Below are 19,685 nucleotides of genomic sequence, written 5' to 3'. Positions count from 1 at the left end.
TTTCTGGCAGAAGGTGATGCTCAATTTAACACACAATTCAATTTTATATATATATATAATATATAATATATATATATATATATATATATATATATATACACACACATACATTTGCATTATATCGGACTGATTTTATGTGGCATTTACTCGAAACAAATCACACTGGAATATAATTTTACACAGTGACACTGAATTAGCAGGGACAATACTTTGATGCAGTTCATGTTTTAATTATAAATTTATTACATAATATAACAAACATATATCTCTGTGGTGGAGATATCCTGGGCAACATCTCAGATCTTGCCTCAACCTTCACTATCACCCTTGCTCCTTTGCATGAGGAATGCTAGGTAGCTTCTGGTTAACATTTATTTGGACCAGTGCTTTCACATATTGAAATGGAGGGGATTTCTAATGCTGTAAGCGTCCAGAAGTCGCTGGGATTTGCCTGGTCATTGGATGCTGAGAAGGGGAAGTTCACCTGTGAGACAAGGCTGAGGCGTTGCAGTGATACTTCCACCAGTCTAAACTTCACAGTGCAAACAAGGAGAAAACCAACAATGAAAGAAAAATAAAACCCTTTGATGATAAGATCACTGGTTCCAGTGTGTTTCTAAAAAGGTTACACTGTTCCCCTTAAACTATTTAGATTGTGCTTTGTTGATTAGAAAATAAGACAAAGAAAACCCTTCACTGAACTTGTTTCACCTAATGTTGTGTAAAGCTGTTGCAGTTTGCCTTTTATTTGTGGTAAACTTACACAACCATCTAACTAGGTATTCACTACAGCTTTGTTTCTTCTAACCAGGCCAATCTGTGTGAGTCCAGACTGTACAAGTCCACTTCTTAGCTTTGTGATTGTATTTATATGGGAACAGTAAGCCAAGCTGGAAAATAACCATCATCACAGTAAAATCAAGCAATTGTGATACTTTGTCTCAAAATGCAAATAGAAATGTTAATTAATGCAAAGCTCACAGGTAGATTATACACAGGCTATTTTTTTGTGTGTTTATATATACATATATATGTATGTACACACACACATACATACATATGTTTATAAATGAACAATATCCTGCTTCTTTACAAAATAATAACAGTGACTGTATTTTTCTGCAAGAAACACAGAAGGATCTAACAAATGTCTGTAGTTCTCAAGATTTCCAGGAGATGGCACCATATTATTGAGTCTAACAGCTCAAGAATGCTGTAACTAAGATAGTCCTAAAGCAAACACAAATATACAGTTAAAAGTTAAGTTATTTTTTGGCACATTTTTCCTTTGTGTAGTTTGTTCCTCATTGGATCACCTCATATAGTATAATCCAAAACTCAGAAACTGAAGGTCTGAAAAAGGAAAAAGGAGTGCTGCCAGACAGAGTGGAGGGTAAGGAGCGCAAATGCCATCTGGGAATGGGTGTACAAAACAGTGACACTACGTAAGCTGTTCCTATACAGTTACAAGGTGAGTTGTGGTGGTCTTGCAATATAAAATGTAACAATGCTTTTCGTTCAATACCCTGTGGTGCTCTGTCTGTCTGTCTGTCTGTCCCTTTGGGCAGAGCAGTCCACCTTTTAAGACGTAACTCATTACAAAACAAGAATGCAGGGCAATGATTTTGAATATATAGAAGATTCATGAATGTGTGCATTTATCTGTTTGTGTGTGCGTGTTTGTGTGACACAGCCACTGCCGAGAATCTCTGATGGTAGTCAGTAAGGCTATAGTGGACTAGCGCCAAAGATGTAAACCCTAACGATCAACCATACGCTCTCTCACGGTCACATGCATCCACATTTTCTCTCAAACAAATACACACACACACACACACACACACGGTGAGGCGGAACGACCACACAGAGATTCGGGGAATCCAGATGCACGCATGCGCTTGGACGATGGGTGGCTTTTAGTTAGCACCTTGTCACCTTGTTTTGTGCAAATCTTCCCCTAGTTCAGAGTTCAAAGTTCAAGAGTTCATAGAAAGAATAAAATCTGCTCACCTTTTTCACAGGTGGTTAACTATGCATATATGCCAAACATTCATATATAGATCTATATACTTCTTGATTTTCAAAAATTTATATGAAATCTATCATATTTACATTGCTTGTGATTTAAAAAAAAAAGACAGTTTCTGTAGTTTGTTCATTTTTACAAGTGTAAGTAAGTTTAGAATGGACAGGATATTCATTTTTTTCTGTCTTTTTTTTCTGTCACTCTAAAATTCAGATGAGTGAAAGATCTAAGTATCATGTTTCACACGCTACAAAATCTACCCACAGTGTCCGAGGGTAACGAATCAACAGAGAAAGAAAAAAAGAATAGAAAAAGAACAACGAACGCAAAAAGTCCAGATGAGTCTGACGACGTACCGTACCACTGGAGTCAGAAGTAACATAATCAGTGAGGTCACAGTGAGGCAGTGAGTGCTATTCCTACAACCCAGATACGATGTTAAGTGTACCATCCGTCTTTACAAACTGCGAGCATTAAAGAAAGAGAGAAAATAAAATAAAAAATAAAATTGCACACAACTTGTCGCCAAGTGAAACTGCCTTGGCGCACTGACTGGATGCTGCTGATGTACGGAGGGTTTTTAGTGGGAATAGAGATTACTTGGCCACCTGTTAGAGAAAAGCTACGGATAAAATGCTTTTGTTGCGTGAATAAAACTCACTGTTTCTCACTGCCAGCAGAAGCTACTCATGAGTACAATTGTAGATTTTATATTGTTAAAGGAAAATTCAGTTGCTCTTTTTTACAACCTGGTTCTTATTTTTAGAGTTCCTGCTGCCACCGTTTATGATAATATATTACTTACTAAGTAAATGGTAGAGATAGAGAGACGCAGCGATGTTGCAAGACACTGCCAGGTTGTAAAAAAAATACATTTTCTTTTGAGACCTTACAGAGGCATTCCCATCCCCGCAGCCTGATAAACTACAGACACGTTTCCTGTTTCAGAAGGGCAGAAAGCTCATCTAAGCCTGTGTATGACATGTTTTCTCTGTAATACCACAGGTAAAAGGTTTTCAGGAAAATTATTTCCTTTATTTGAACATTTTAAGCTTAATTTGTCCTGGTTTACCCCATGTTCTGGTTGTGGTTTCCATCTGCAGCAAGAAGGAAATCAGAAAGATTTCTGCTATATTCCATAATAATGTATTTCTCTACTGGTAAACACCCCAGTGTTTCCTTCTTTCACAACACCACCTTGTGCAGCCCGGTCTGAGAAGCATCCTCAGGGGTCACAGGGATGGAAATCTTGCTAGCGTTCGAACATTTTTCAGACTGTGGTGGTGTTAAATTGTTCTCACAGAATTTAAATGGATCGTTATAAAACAACATCTAACAACCTATCCATGCTAGTGCCCCGAACATCCATCCCTGAGTGATAAACAGGCAAAAGATGAAGTTCCTGCTTTACCAGTTAGCTGTGCCGTCAGGTGGTCCTTACTGTCTGTTGTTGGGTCAGAACCGCGTCAGTGTGATCTATAGCTGAAGTAATAGGGATGGGGGTCAACTGGGGTCTCAGCCTCACATTACGGGATGCCCTTTAGTATGAAGGAAGACCATAAGAAAATAAAAACACACATCAAACTTTCTGTCCAAGACATGATGCAACGTGTCATGCTACGGTTCAAGAAAGGGTGACCATAAGGAAAATGGTATACCTATGACAACAAAAAACTCAATTCCATATCTATATACTTTTTTTTTAAATTTCAAATATATATTTATATATATATGTATATAATTGTTAGAAATGAGTAAACTATTGGTGGAATAAATTTAAAGATTTTTCTATGCCTTCTATACTAAAAACCGAAAACAGGCGAAGATTTCCTCTTTGCAATATTGTCTTTTCTTCTGAAAGCTATATTTAGATACATGTATATCATATTATATAATACCTATATATAATATTCCCTTTGGAAAACCAAAAAATTGATTATGAAAAAAGCCACGAGTGTTGGTTAAACATTCTCCAAATATAATAGATAGCACAGTCTGGGTACCAAGGCGGAGAGGTTTTCTCCCGTGGTTTACTTGGTGGAGCTCCACCTCTGGGCTCAAAAGTCTTAGGTTTAAAAACAACAGCAGGTGTAGAGAAGACACACATTTTCAGAGCTGTCAGAACTATGTCCATAGTCCTATGTTCGTCATTGTTGATCTCTGTATAAATACTTTGAAAGGCAACTGAGCTTTCTGTTTGGAACCAACATTCTTCCTCCTCCTCCTTTACGCAAACTGCAAAAGGTTTTTAGAGGCATAATAATAAAGGGAGGGATAGAGGTAGAGAGGAAGGAATAGTGAGAGAGAAAGTGTGAGGGTTACTAGGGAAACAATTCAAGCTTACACAAATCAAATATTTTAATTGGAGCTCATGCGACTCTCCTCAGCAAAAAGAAAGACCAGAGCCCATTTTAAGGTCTGATCTAATTGGCTGCAGGCAAGGAGGTGGGCAGACGCTAAGGGCCAAGTAGAGGGGACACATGTGTAGACTCCCCTTCTTCAGTGCAGTGCCAAGTGCAGGGTATTAATAGGAACATAAAGTGTTGCTCATGTGCACAGGTAAACATTTGTGACGCAGAACATAAAAGCAGCCATAGTAAAAGAGGAGCGGTCCCTATCTTTCATCTTTCATCAACTCTATATCTTGCCCGTTCTATCTTCGTCGTTCTCTCCATCTGTTGCTGTGTCTCAGGGCAGGGGTCAGCTCTCTAGCAGCATTTTCAGTGCTCGTTCAATGTTCATGCGGTGTCCGACTCGTGTCACTCCCAGCTCTGCAAAGTCATCCTTGGTTAAAGCCGGGAGGTGAGAGCCTTCGATCTCATGTTCCTGAAACCCTGCTCTGTGCTCCCCCAGATTGATGCTCTCCAGCCAGTCTCCGACATCGTATTTATTCCAGAGGTGGAGGGGTTTCTGGTGGAAGGGCCTGAGGGCTAAAAGTGGTGACCCCAGTCCGGGGGAATGGGAAGGTGATGGGGACGGGGAGCGAGAGCGGGAACGGGTACTGGAGCTCCTCATGACAAAGCGCACCTCTTTAGGCTCTTGGGGTAGGCTGAGGCTAGAGGATTTGAGGATGGTTTGTGGCGGCGTAGTCGGTGAGGGCGGCAGGCCGAAGCCTGAGTATCGTCCAAGAGGGTCGCCCCGATCAGGTGAGCCTGATCCGGGGCTTTGGGTACGTCGGGTGACGGGGTAACGGCTGCCAGGGCGAATGGTGAACGTGGTGCCGTAACTTCTCTGAGAAATGGTGTGGAGCTCGCCTAAGCTGCTGAAAAGTCTGGTGGAGACAGAGAGAGAAAAGGGGATTCAGGAATGTTAGCAGAGGAAATGAAGGTGAACAAAGTAAAAGTAATGAAGAAGAAGAAAAAGAGATCAAGCGTAGGGTTTTAAGTATTGACCGTTGTAAGTTTTTCTAAAGTTTAAGTTAGTGTAGGCTTGAGGTTAATGACTGTTAGACAGACCAAGCTGGTCTCACATCACAGCAACAGCAAAGCAGCAAGCTGCACTCATTGGCTGGACTATCTGGGTTTATTTATAGTTTTGGATTAAAAATCTACATACTACTCAATCATGCATATGTACCAAAGGATTTAGCATCACTATTTCAAGTAAAACATGATCTATATAAAGGATTATATAGTAGAATTTGAGAATAATATGTCAACGTTTTCACAGGTCTATCTGACCATTACTGAAAGAATTTTTTCTTTAATGAATTCAATTAAAATCTACTTCCTGTTTTGGCTTACAATATGCTTCCCTGAAGTGATCACTGTGACCCACAAACAGCAAAAAGCTTAGAACTAGAATATCAAATACAATTGTTGTTTTACATTGAAACTGCAGTAAACGAGCACTGGCTTCTTAGTTACAGTACAAAAATTCATACTTACACACACACACACACACACACACACCTACACACACACACACACACACACACACACACACACACACACACACACACACACACACACACACACACACACACACACACACACACACACTTTATCTACAGACACACACTTTTGAACACAGTAGGCAGCTGCACATTCATTGTCAAGAAAAATTACATATTGCATTTTTTTAATTATGTTTATGAGATATGGTGTACAAATAAAATAGGAGACATGAATCACATCTGATGAAGGCCCTGCTCCGAAGTACAGCTAACACTGCTATCAATGCAGTAAGTCAACCATTTTTGGGAATCTCAGTGACCAACGCACCCAATCTTACCATCTGCAGCATAAAGAATTTAGGAATTATTGCCAGATTGTGTTTGTACAAACACAATCTGGCAATAATAATAATAATAATAATAATAACCAGTAAGAATCTGATGCTGCAACAGCTATTCCAGTATCTTCCACAAGTACAATAAATGCTGGTTTTCCTTCATTTTCACCCTCTTTTGAAAAATAATAACATCCATTTGTGAAACAGTTTAAAGTTTTACAATTAGTATACTACTGATCTAAGGGAGGAAAAGATGGTCAGAAAGGAGCAGAGGGATGGATTAGATGGATTTTGTCTGGCTTGGTGCAAGCAGGGAGAAGCAGAAAGAGGCCTAAATGTGAGAGATTATGTAATGGTGTCTGTTTTATTCATGCATGTTAGTGAGGGTCTTTTGTACGGGTGTGCCACATGTTTTCCCTCTACTGCATGTGTTTAGAAACTTTGATGTAAATTAAATAGTGTAATGAAACAAAGGTAGCCAGGCAGCGCATGGCTGGAAAAATGACCAGACTACAGGGAGCCGACGGATATGAGATGAGCTCCATGCGCACTTACACAGTCGTCCTGCCCTCCTGGGCGCACAGTCACTTCTAGACCAATCAGATCAGAGCAGCAGGGCGGAGCATGCAAGGTGAGCAGAGAGAGAGCAATGGGAGAGAATGTTAGCATCACTCCATGAGACGCAGCCTGCCAACCAGAACTATTGTCTGCTTCAGCCAACTCTGCTGCCTTTGACAGGAATTGTTTGTGTGTGTGTGCACCTGACTGTATGAGTGTTGCTGCGTCCATGAGTTTGTATGTGAGTGCATGTGATGGTGTTATTGATGTATAAGCATGACAAAGACAGCAGAGTAGGCTTCGGCACTGGAAGGTCTGACTAGTGGGCTACATGAGAGAGAAATGAGCACACTATTCACATATCAAACACTGCACAAACAAAAGAAAAACAAACAAACAAACAAATAAATAAATAAATGAATAAAAAGGTGGGCACATGTCCCTTGACTTTTGTGGTTGATTTTGTATTCATTCTGAAATGATGAATAAAATAGAAATACAATTCTTGTTGGCAAACACACATCTATATATAAATTGAGAAAGTAGTAGTTATATATTTACATGTATATCAGTTGTATCTGAGGAACGTGTGTTTTCTAATCAAGGCACACATCCAAAATATATTATATATATATATATATATATATATATATATATATATATATATATATATATATATATATATATATATATATATTCTGTGTTGTTTTAGTGTGGTTTAAAAAACCTACAGTGTCCAATAAGCAAGACAGTCAGGGACCATGGCCATCCTCAACACAATCACTGAAAAACAAAACAAAGTTATGCAAATTACATAAAAAGAATGAACAGAAAACCAAAAAACACAGATGAAATAAAATGAGAACCACAGGTGTTTAAACCAACCAACGCTATGATACACTGCATGTGAACGAGGTGTATACAGAGACAAAATACAGCAGCATGTGGTTTTTGAAGTGGTTGTTATGTGACACACAGTAGATGGGGAAGGGGGTGCAGTAACATTACAGTTAAGGGGGATGGGATGCCTATGTGAAATACTAAAGAGTGGATCAGGAAAAACAAACACAGAGAGAGAGAGAGAGAGAGAGAGAGAGAGAGAAATAATGGTGTGCATGATAATTTTTTGTCACAGCCGAGGGCTACCAACTGCTGGGATGGATTTGGTGGGGACGCATTTGAGTGCATGATCTCAGGAGAGGATGAGCCCAATCCTCAGTGAGTGTTATGTGATATGTTGTTTGATATCATGGTCACCTGTTCCATCCAGGGATCACGATTTTGTAGAGGTACGGACCAATGATTTAGGGCTGAATTTGGCTTAATGTCACATGGTGACTTTATATTTAATTGGATGGCAACCCAGGCATTATCTTAAGTAAAATGGATGAATGAGTTCTTCAACAAAAAAACTATTTTGGTATTCGTAATAGTAGTCCACTACTGGTGAAGGGACGGGACTGCAAACATGCAAATAATGTTTTTAGAATGCAGTATAGTCTCTGCTTACACGTTTGTTTTCAAAAAAGAAAGATGGCCTAAATACATGACATTGCTACATTGATGGAGGTGCTAGAGGTAAATTCCACATCAAACATGTCCAGAAGCAACAACAACAACAAGTAGAGTTACAGAATTCTGTCAAACTCCAATGTTAGTCAGAATGAAAAGCCAAAACCTACTCGCCCTGTGAGGTCAGATCACTGTCAATATCTGCAAGCACAAATGAGACCTTGTGTAGAGGTCCCACGCGCAAAACTCAAACAACCGCGCACACGCATTACTTTTGAGAGTGTTTTCACATCACTCTGCACAGAATATCTCTGCGAAATTGAAGCCTGCAAGGAGAAAACCATGCTTTGAGCATCCCCTGTCGCACGACTTCTACCACTGATTTTCTGCGGCCAAAGCGTTTATCTCATTTGTGTTCACGGATACCGACAGTGATTTGACCCCATATATAGCCTTTCTACTGATCAATTCTTGCAAGACTTTTCCTTTCTTTGATGGCTATGTAATTAATTTAGTTGACAGCCAGACGGAAAAACAAAAATGTGAAGCGCTGTAGTTTTCGTTGTGTGGAGTTGGTCAGCTCCTCCTGCCGATGTTAATACGACGAGAGGACTGCAAAAGAGTCAATGCTTACATCTTGTAAATCTTAGAATGTCTCCTCATATCTTTTAGCTCCTCATAATCAGCAGTGAACATGAAAGCAAAATGTTCCCCCCTCCTTATTCATATGAACAGAAATGAGGACAAGAGAAGAAGAAAGAAGAGGTGCAAGGCTTTAAAAAGAATCATCTGAAAAGTGCCTTCAAACGCCAACGCTCTTTGAAAGCTACATTCTGAGATCTCTATTGATACATTACGGTGAATAAAGCACTCTTCTGAACATTAATTAGTGACACCTTTATGGCCGAGAAAAACTGCAATGGACAACCAATGATTGACAGCATTTGTTCTTACAACCTGCCAAATCATTAAAAACACAAATCCTGGGCCAAATCCTGAGTGGATCAAAACAGAAGACATTTATTTGACAGTGGCACCTCAGAACTTTCGACAAGGTCAAGATGTCTGTTAATTGCATCATTAACATGGCTGTTAATGCCAAGATCATGAGGGGATGGTTTTAATGACACACCATTATAGTTCAGTCATGTTCAAATACTTCTGAAAATACATCCTTAAATCTTTGAGGTTATCACTGATATTATGGTAGGATGGGGGCGACGATAAGAAAGAACGGTTCTGGTCTTATCAAAGTTATATCAGGGATGGCTGCAAAGAAATGTGAATTTAAGGATGTATTATGTATTATTTGACTCTGGGAAAAAACTGAAGGAAAAGTTGGAAGGTTGGCTACTAACAGGGTCAAAGGTTAGAACCCAACAGAGTGTGTGTGAGATGAGGAGAGGCTTTTAGGAAGTGCATGCCTCCAAGCCCTGCTACCTTGTTTGCACCAACAGATGCTATTCTACTATCCCCCCCCCCCCACACACACACACACACACACACACACACACACACACACACACACACACACACACACACACACACACACACACACACACACACTATTTAAACACCGAACTATAGCCAAATATTTGCTTTTAAAAATAAATTGTATTACAAAATACTCTATAAGTGAATAAATCAGGTGATGCAAACAAGGTAACATATGACATTTAAAATAATATACATGAAACATGTATAAGGGTTGTTATCTTTCAATGGGATTAGTTGAAAGGCTTGTTCGGAAAATAAAAAAAAAGCTTAAGTTTACCCTAGGGGCTATAACCTTAAGGTTTACTCTCTTCGGTGTCCTCACATCTGCAGGAATATAAAGGACTTCATTGTACCTTCAGGTATGGTGTGAAAACAAGAAACCCACAGATAATAGACAAAACAGCATTGTGTTTCAGATGCTTCAGATAACCCGATAGTCGTCGTGTGAGAACCAAGTTTGTGTTTGCCTCTTTTCTATGCTTCCAGTTGGCTTTTTACCTACTGATGTTCCAATTTACTGTATGACCCCTAGAAAGGTACAGCACATATTAACAATGTTGGTACACTAACATTGTCAGAGAAACTAATGCCAGCAATGCTGGTGACCTCTGATCTCATTACCGCTTACCATCACAGTGGACTGGCTTACATATGGATTAATTTGCACGTTTTAAAATGTGAGTAAAATCCAACCATGCACAGATATAAAACTTGAGGCTGTCCTCTTTGACTCAAACTTTGCCTCTTTCCAGAGAAATGTTATCAGATGTAAGACTAAAATAGACTCAAAATTGTTGTCTAAAATCTGTTTGCTTTTAGATAATAAATGGAAGCCTCTAAAAAAAAAAGAGTAACATTTAATTTGTGCTGGTTACTGGACTTTATATTGCTAACTCTCTCTGTCTCTGCCACCATCTGAGTAAAAGAAAAAAACTTTAAATCATTACTTTTAATAAAACCATTTGTTCTAGCACTCAGAGTTTAAAGCAGTTTTTCAGTCAATTTTACTAGCTTTTCTCTTACCTGGCACCTGCCACAGGTGACTTCCTCCCCGGGTCATATGATGCTCCCATTGGTTCCTCTCCCAGTGACCTAGTGTCTTTATTTAGCTGCTGTAGTCGTGAACTGAGCTCCCCCATAACAGACGGTTTTGCTGCCTCATCTAAACCCAGCCCCAGTCCACCGAGATTGCCCAAACTCCCAATACCTAGCCCCACCCCTGGTCCACGAGGCTCCACTGGATCCCCCCACAGCTTAGACCTCCGCTGGAAGAGGTAGCGCGGCTTGGTAGAGGCTAGTCCAGACACTGAGGCTGAACCACCGACAGGCAGACCAGCTCCTCCAGCTGCAGCGGTAGCCAGAGCAGCAGCCTGTTGTTGTGATAGCAGCTCGCTGTCAGAGCTCTGCTTCAGCAGAGGGTCCCTGAAGGTGACAGGGCCTTTACTGCCTCCTATTTGGGACTTGAGTCGGGGCTTAGGAGGCACTGGCGGCTTATCGAGCACAAAAGTCTGCCCGTCGGCATAGGAGGTGTGCGTGGTGTGTGTGTCGGCAGGTTCGCCGCTTTCTGAGGACAATGTGGACATGCTGGAGACCGTAGAGACCGTGCTGGTGGTCTCGAGATGGTGGTCTCGCTCTCTGTCACTGGAGCTACGTGTGTCAGCCTCCTCCACGCCTGAGTCAGCCGCAGAGCCAGACTCGCCCACCACCGGGGGCTCCAGAGGGTCAGAGGGCTTCCCTGAGACAACTGCTGCACTGGTTAGAGGTGCCGGTTGGGGAGGCTGAGGCTGGGTGGGTGTCAAAGTTGAGGTTGTTGGGGTAGAATGAGTTTTGGGTGTTGGTGTGGTGGGAGAGGAGGCCGGTTTAGTTGGGGACCCCTGTGCCTGTGCCTGTGCCAGTGCCAGCAGCCCGTTAGCAAACTCATCTGGCGGTGGAACAACTCCAATCTTTTGCAGCTCCTCTCTAGTTTCCTCATCACTGGAGGACAACATTGCAGGGGGCAGGGTCACTGTGTACGGATCCACATCCTCCTCAGAGCTTCCCTGAGCCAGGCCTTTCTCTTGGGCTGGACTGGCAGGACGCTGAGTTTGAGGCTGGGCCTGGAGCTGGAGCTGCGCCTGGGGCTGGGAGACCGTAGGACTGGGCGATTTAGCCCGTGGACTTGGAGATTTGCTGGGCTCCGTGGACATTGGGGCAGGTGTCTGCTCTAGTTCTGAAACCACCCCGACAGCCTGGCCGTTACTGGTAGCATGCACCATGATAAGCCCTGCGGTTTTCTGCTGCGATGTGTCTATAATACTAATCAACATACTTTTTTTATCCTCTAGTCTCTTCTCCTCTTTCCTCTCCTCTACTCTGGCCTCCATCTCCTTCCTGAATGATAAAGGTGATGGTGATGGTGCCCACTGTGGTTTTGTGGTCTGGGGAACTAAAATAGATGCCGGGGAGGATCCAACTCCATACCCCGCTGCCTTGGCGCTTTTAGGCGAAAAAGGGGGAGTTGTGGGTGCCCCTTCAACATGCGGAGACTCTTTGGTCTGAGGGTCAATGAATATGGCCCGCTCCTGTTTAGTCCTAGGCTCTGGGCTGCCAGTTGGGGACTGGCTCTGGGAGGTCAGTGCTCTCTCCCTTGCGGCCAGCGCAAGAGCCAGTGGAGAGTTGGGGTCCAGGGGCTTTCCTGTGAGTGGATGGATAAAGGTGGTCCCGGTAGGTGAGGGGCTCAGGGCCAAGGCAGGGGGAGGCAGCTGCCCCAGCTCTCTGGTGAGCATTCGTTCATCGATGGAGTGAGACTGAGACAGAGAGGGGGAGTCAATGCTGGTGGTAGACGCCCCCTCCATGGTCCCAACAGAAAGGAAGACAGTGGATTTCCTCCGTTCTTCTAGGCGACGCTCGCGGTCTTTCACTGCTCCAGCTATTGCAGCGGCGAAGGGGCCCTTACCCTGAAACATCATCTCTCCTTGGGCACGGAGACGCTCTCGCTCGGCCATCAGCTGCTGCTGGTAGTAGTCTGCACGGCTGGTGTGTGTGTGTCCATGGGTATATTGGTGTCGTCCTGAGGGTGAGCTCTCTCTGGAGTGGGCAGCAGCTAAGGCCAAACTAGCTTTTTCTTGTGCATCTTCCACCTGCATAAAGACCCAAAAAGAATATGTCAAATATGTCAAAGTTAGTAGGTCTTTTACCCTAAAGTAAAGAAAATCCAAACAGAAGACCATCACCGACATGTAACCTACCTGTAGTTGTTTAACCAGGGGACTTTTCTTCCTCTGGGGCTTGGTGGGTGTGTACAGTCCAATGCTAAATTGTCCCACATTGGCATAAGGGTTGTCAATAACCCGACCCTTCCTTTTGATTCGCTCAGGTGGAGTAGCAGCAGAAGGGCGGGGAATTTCTGTAGGTTCTACAGGTAGATGTGAAGAGTCCTGGAGGATGATCATGGAGCGGGCTTTCTTCTGTCTCTCTATGTGTGTGGCCTGCCGGTGAGCGGCCTCGTAAGGCAGGTCCAAGGAGGAGGGCTTGAAGCTAGAGCGTCCCCCAGGCTCATGACCCTGACTCTGGGTCCTAGATGGGGGAGGAGGGGGACAGAAGGCCGGGGGAGGACCAGTGTCTAGGTAGTAGGGAGGAGGAGGAGGTGCTGTTTGTGGTGGTGGAGGGATGGGATGGGGCTGTGAGTGCTCTCGGAGGTTGTCTGTCATAGAGGAGCTGCGGGGAAATCTGTGCTCGCCTGCAAGGGCAGACAGACGATCCTCCTCAGTGGCACCTGATGAGGGAGGGAAGAGCACAGATCTTCTGGTGACAGGGAGTAAGCTCATGAAATTGGACCATTTTATACCAGCCTAGCAGGTCCACAGCTGCATCCTAAATAATATACTGCAATGCATCTATCTGTAAATCTGTTACCTCACATTTAAACAAAAAACTTGTAACTCTAACGGTTTGTTATTTATATTAACGATTAATTGAAAATTAGTTTTAAAGAGTGTATTTGAGAACAAGGAAAAGATGCTTAATAAAACAGTATTAATAATGTATGTGTATATATACACTTTTGAAATATGCTCTGTACTTGAGCATCTGCGATGCATAACTGTTTCTGAAAATATCCAATAAGCATTTTCTCACATTCTTTTTTGTCAACTGCAACTAAGAATATAATTGTTGAAGATGCAGCTACATCTTCACTATTTTCTATTTGTTGTACTGACTACTTGCTATTCTTTGTGGGTGCAATGATTTTACAAAAAATGAATGAAGCCTCATATATTTTCTACGTCAATATATTTCCTATAAGCATACTGCACATAAGATACACTATCATTCACCTTATTTGAATATGTACAGGATGGGTGATTGTTTTACCAAAAGACTTGGTCCTGGACATCCCCTTTGGTAGTGGTATGTGACCTCTCTCAATGCCTGGGTGAAGGCCTCCATGTAGAGTCATCCCTTGTCTCTCAAACAGTGACTGCAGCACAACAAAACAGAGATGTACTGTTATGAAACTTAAAAAACTAATCTCATCACTTTCCACGAGGAACTCTATTTGTGCAGTGTACAAATTAGACTTTAAATCTTCATTAAAACTCCAACACTGTATCCAAAATTCCAACAACAAAATAGCACAAAGCATACGTGTGTACAAGTGTGCAGTGTTGCATAACACAGTATGTTATACATCAGGTTAAGTTTGTATGTTTGCCAACATAGTAGTATATGCTGTCTGCCAGTGTGCTTCGTGTAGGTGCACTCACACTGATCTCTGCTGGTGTTATTCTCCTGCTGGTGGGCCTTTGTTTGACAGTAGCTGCTCTGTAATCTGCCTCCGAGGGCTGAGAACGCAAGATAGACTCCTGGGATGCCAACATCTCATCTAGTCTCTCTGTTGAGAAGGAAATGAGCCAGAACTAAATACTGTTAGACCGGGGAAACGTTGCGTCATCATTTCTGTCATTGCTAACACAGTAGGGATTAAAGATTGTGATTAAAAAGGGATCTCCAAAATGTATCTATGCACTAAAATGTAAGCCCATGCTCCATGGTATTGTACAACATCTCAATACAAGTTCACTGTGTTTCCTTGATGACCACTAGGGATTGAGCACTACAAATGGAAAGGGACAGAGAGACAGAAGGTGGAGAAAGAGTCTATTTCAAGTGTTCTGCTCTTCGGCTCTAAATCAACACTGCTTAAATGAATGCTGCAGTGATACATTATCTTTATGATGTAAAGTGAGGTGTCAATTAGACCCTAAGACTCACCTCCTCTTCTCCTCCGAGCAGAAGCTTGGTGGGAAAAAGATAGCGTCAGCAAAGGAGGGGAAATGACGAGAACAAGCCAACAGAAGAATTGACTACTCTAAAAGTTAGGAGACACACCAAGTTTTGCATGCCAGCTATCTGGCACTCACCCAGTTCTTCCAGCTCAGCGGTCATGGACTTAGAGCGCAGTGTCAGGGTGGTGCTGGGTGCTCTCTTGGGTGGTGGGGGAGCTGTGGAAAAAAGGCATGGTGTTGAAGAAGAAGTTGAGGGGGATGAAGATCCTTTGGATTTGCGGCTCAGTGCCCTCCTGGCTTCCCCCAGACGGCCAGCCCATCCTGTCTTCACTGCTTTGATCCGGTCAAATTCAGACGAACTGGATGGCCCGCACTTAGCCAGGACTTTGTTCAGGCTACGGTTGGAGCCCGACTTCTTCATGTTTTGCTCTCTGTTGCTCCAACAGCGTGTCAGTTTTTCAGTCTGTCTCCAAGACTTTTCAGTTTTCTAGTCTTTGTGCTGCAAGAATTTGCCTCTGTTGAGGGGCCCAGAGGCAGTACATGTACAGCTCAGTCCAGTCTGTAACATCCCCAGCTTTCTGAATCCTCCCATTACACACATAACAATATAATTTGTCTGCCACAATAGGCAATATGGGTAAAATGAGCGTGGCAAGGAGAGGGAGAAAGTTGTCCATCTTACTTTTAATATGCTGCCTGTCTGGCTTACACACCGACTTACACACACATGCATTTCCTCCCACATGCGGGACCACATGCAAAACTCCCTGAGGGAGGACATGATGACATGTGGGCTTACAGACGAAGAGATGACAGTAAATTCAACAGCTACGGAAAAAGATGCGGCGCAGGCTTTATACCCCAAAGCCCATCGGAGCCTCCCTATCCGACTACACACACAAGGCAACTGGGCTGTTGTCGTCTCACTCAAAACGGTAAAACACATCTAAAATAGATCAGCTCCAAATGCAAACGATAGACTTACAGGCTTGAATAAAAAGCTTTAAATCAGGTTACAATAAACACTGGCGGTCGTGTATTTCAGCAAGTTAAGTCTGCAGTAACGACGTAATGCCATGCAGTCGCACACCGATTATGAAGCCACACACAGCAGCAGCCTCTACAGCTACAACAAACCCAAGTTTCTTATCAATCAGCTCACTCCATCCAAGATCGACCAGCTGGCACTCAATGCACTACTGTAGAGCGATAGATCTCTAAATCCCACGGGTGCCCCAGCGCCTTACTAAAGCCCAACTATCCTGCTGTCGTCAGCAGCTGCAGATCTAGAGTACGAACGCCATCCTGGGTACAGTCCATATCAAACATCTTCTTTTCCTCACCAGTCTGCACATTCTGGTACAGTAGCAGGGAGCAGAGGAGATGGAGGAGGACGGAGAAAGAGAGAGAAACAGAGTCAGACGGAGGGAGGGAGAGAGAGATGCTTTTGCTGTAATGTAATGCTTAATTCAAACATGCAGTGTAGTCACCATGGCAACGGTGGCAGTAGTGAGGCCCTCGCATGGTGCAGTGTGTGTGTGTGTTTGACTGCAAGTCTCTGTGTGTGTGTGTGAGTGCATGTCAGAGCATGCGTCTGTGTATTTCTGCAAAGGAGCGGTACAATATGCAGAGTAATCCCAGCGGAGGAGCAGTGCGGCAGGACCGCGAGTTCAACACGGCTTAGGATGTAAAAACAGAGACATTTAGGAGAAGTTTGAAACGGGAGGGAAGAATCACACACCGTCTTGTCTTAAGCTGTTCGGACCGTCTGAATCCGTCTGTCCGTCTGTCCGTCTTTTCTTTGATTTACAATAATGGGATTTTACCAGCCATTGTCTTCTGAGTCTACCTCACTCGTTCTAAACCTGCCAAAATCTGTGGTCTCAGCAGCTCACACACAAGCATCGACAAGACAATGGCTTGAAAAAAAGACAAAGATAAATGGACATGAACCACTGAGTTAAAGGCACTCCAAATAAATGCAATTACCCATACATTTGTATATAGTGGAACACATCAACCACAGATGCAATTACAACAAAACAATTATGTCGAAAAAATATATTGACATTTTGCGTTCACACTGACCGTTAAATGAGAAGACTAATACTTCTCTACTTTAATTTAGCATCCAAAGACAACACAATCTACCTACCAGCACCTCTAAAGCTCACTAATTAACACATTCTTGTTTGTTAAATCAATAAAAGAAAAGATGATTTCTTTGTCAGAACCAATAACAAAGTGGACACCCAGAGTTTCTGCTGGTTGCTGGCAACTCCTCACAACCAAGAAATAGTCTGGCACATAATCCCTCACAAAATGTTGTGCTTAGCAAAACTAACCAGATGCTGCCTGTGGCTTCATATTAGGCAGACCAAAATGAGAATGCCATTTATTGTCTCATCTAAGAATGCGTTCCGAAATGTCAAACTTTAATAAATTAGGACAAGTGAGTGAACTCAATCCACAGAGGAAGACTGTGACATGCAGTTCAAAGCTCCAAAAAAAGGTACTCTGTGGATCTTCAGTTAAGATGCTTTTAAGAGATGGGCATTAGGAAAGACACAGTCCAAAAGATATGAAGACAACAGGGCTGAGAGAGTGAGAGAGAGAGAGAGTGGAGATATCATAAGGCACTCAAGTAGCAGAATTTGGTTTAAACAATGAAACTAGGTCAAACCTTTTTCACAGTCTCTGTATCTCAATAATCGCAAAGGACGCACGCACGCACGCGCACGCACGCACGCACACACACACACACACACACACACACACACACACACACACACACACACACACACACACACACACACACACACACACTCCTGAGGTCATAGTGCCATAACTGTGTGGGAGCTGAGTAATGGCGAGCTTTGGTTGACATGGAAACCATGAATTTACAGCAGAGAAACGTGGTAGAGATCACCTCGACAACAGAAAACACACTTCCCAAGTCCTCTGTATGTGTTATAAATCATTATTTATTATAAAACGCATGATCAAATAACTGAGATATCCTATGATAAATTCAGTGTAAAGCTAAAATCCCTTAAAGCACCAAATACACTTTAATAAAGCCATTACTAAATAACTAGTTAAATTTCTGTTAATATGCTTAATAATAGTTACAAAAAGTGAAACAGCATTTCACGAGATTTCACATAATATCGGGGCATGCTTTTTTGTGACTTCTAAGATGTGAAAAATTACATATAGATAGATATATAGATAGATTTATAGATATATATAGAGAGAGAGATTATAGATATCTATAATTTAACATGGAGGAGCTCATCCTTTGGTCTTTACCTTTCTTGCGAACAACTTCCTCAGACTCAGGTTTGCGTGTCACAGACACCACCTTCATCAGCAGCCTGTTTCCCCCCTGCCGGATCAAGGACACCACCTGCTTGTGGCCCACCTTTACTACATTTACTCCATTTACCTAAGACAACACACGCACAAAGACAGAATGAGATATGTCGACACAAGTGCAAGCATTTTACAATTCTGCAAATAATTACCAAATTCTGTTAAATTCAGGTGGAATACTTCACAAATTGCAAATCATGTGTATTGTGTTTCAATCAGCATCTATTTAATGACATACAAAACTAAATACAAAACAATTAAATTACAGCTTTGCAGTTGTATACCTCCACCAACAAGTGAAGTTGTAGTTTACGTTCATGTCTGTCCAAAATGTCAGCACTTCATAATTTTATCCTATTACACATTTGTCATCATTAGTATATGAATTTTGTGAGATTACAGTGACCTTTGTGAGGTCAACTTGACTAGATAGAGGGACAAAGGATGCTTCCTTTCTGGTGACGGCTTAAGCTTTTTGTAGCTTCACATACGAGCTGCATTTATTTACAAATTTCTACAAACCCACTTTGCATCAAATCCACCATAAACTGTACAGCATCCTGCTGTTGTTAGAGTGTCTGTTCAAGGCCACCACCAGTCGGTTCACTGATGCAATACAGCAGGTACACATGAAGAGGAAAGCAAGTGAACCGTCTTTAATTACCTCAATGAGGAAGTCTCCTGTCCTCAGACTAGCCCGCCAGGCCACTCCCTCCACGTCCACAGACTCCAGGTACTGAAGGGCAGGAAACGCTGGGGTCGGGGTGAACTCCTCGATGGGCGTCTCGGCTGAGATGAAGCACAGAGAGAAAACCTTCTCAGAACAGTTTAGAGAAATATACAGCTTCCTTTGATTCCTTTTTGTTTCCTAGTAAATGAGATCGCCAAGGACCACAACAAGATCACAAACAGAACATCAAAATTAGCTTTATTGGCCATGTGTGTGTACACATACATGGAATTTGACTCTGGTTACTTTTTGCTCGCTTTGTACATATTATATACAAATAAACAAGAGAAATATAAAAAAAAGATATTAAGGACAACAGAGTAGACCACAGAAACTAAGCATCAGCTTTGTACAATATAGATATACAGTATGTATAAATAATATATATGAACAATTCATTTTGGATATTAGTGCAGAAAGGTGGTAATAGTAACATGTATGACATGGTCCAAACAATATTTGGAAAATGTTGCTTGCTGGTTGAAAC

General features: G+C 42.3%; 1 protein-coding gene across 1 annotated transcript in view; it reads right to left on the bottom strand.

Moving 5' to 3' along the window:
- Nucleotides 1-4,726: 4,726 nt before the first annotated feature.
- shank3a (SH3 and multiple ankyrin repeat domains 3a) overlaps nt 4,727-19,685 on the bottom strand; it is a gene marked incomplete at both ends in the record, with an annotated part of 144,547 nt that continues 129,588 nt past the window's right edge. The window contains 9 exons of the mRNA XM_079223862.1: nt 4,727-5,297; nt 10,850-12,945; nt 13,054-13,580; nt 14,180-14,285; nt 14,572-14,699; nt 15,080-15,103; nt 15,229-15,309; nt 18,406-18,541; nt 19,133-19,257. Of these exons, the coding sequence (XP_079079988.1) occupies nt 4,727-5,297; nt 10,850-12,945; nt 13,054-13,580; nt 14,180-14,285; nt 14,572-14,699; nt 15,080-15,103; nt 15,229-15,309; nt 18,406-18,541; nt 19,133-19,257 (3,794 nt within the window). The remainder of the gene's footprint in view (nt 5,298-10,849; nt 12,946-13,053; nt 13,581-14,179; nt 14,286-14,571; nt 14,700-15,079; nt 15,104-15,228; nt 15,310-18,405; nt 18,542-19,132; nt 19,258-19,685) is intronic.

Source organism: Taurulus bubalis (assembly GCF_910589615.1).
Source record: "Taurulus bubalis genome assembly, chromosome: 9".
Taxonomy (NCBI): Eukaryota; Metazoa; Chordata; class Actinopteri; order Perciformes; family Cottidae; genus Taurulus; species Taurulus bubalis.
The sequence above is the reverse complement of the archived record's forward strand: the minus strand, read 5'-3'. Positions and strand labels throughout refer to the sequence as shown.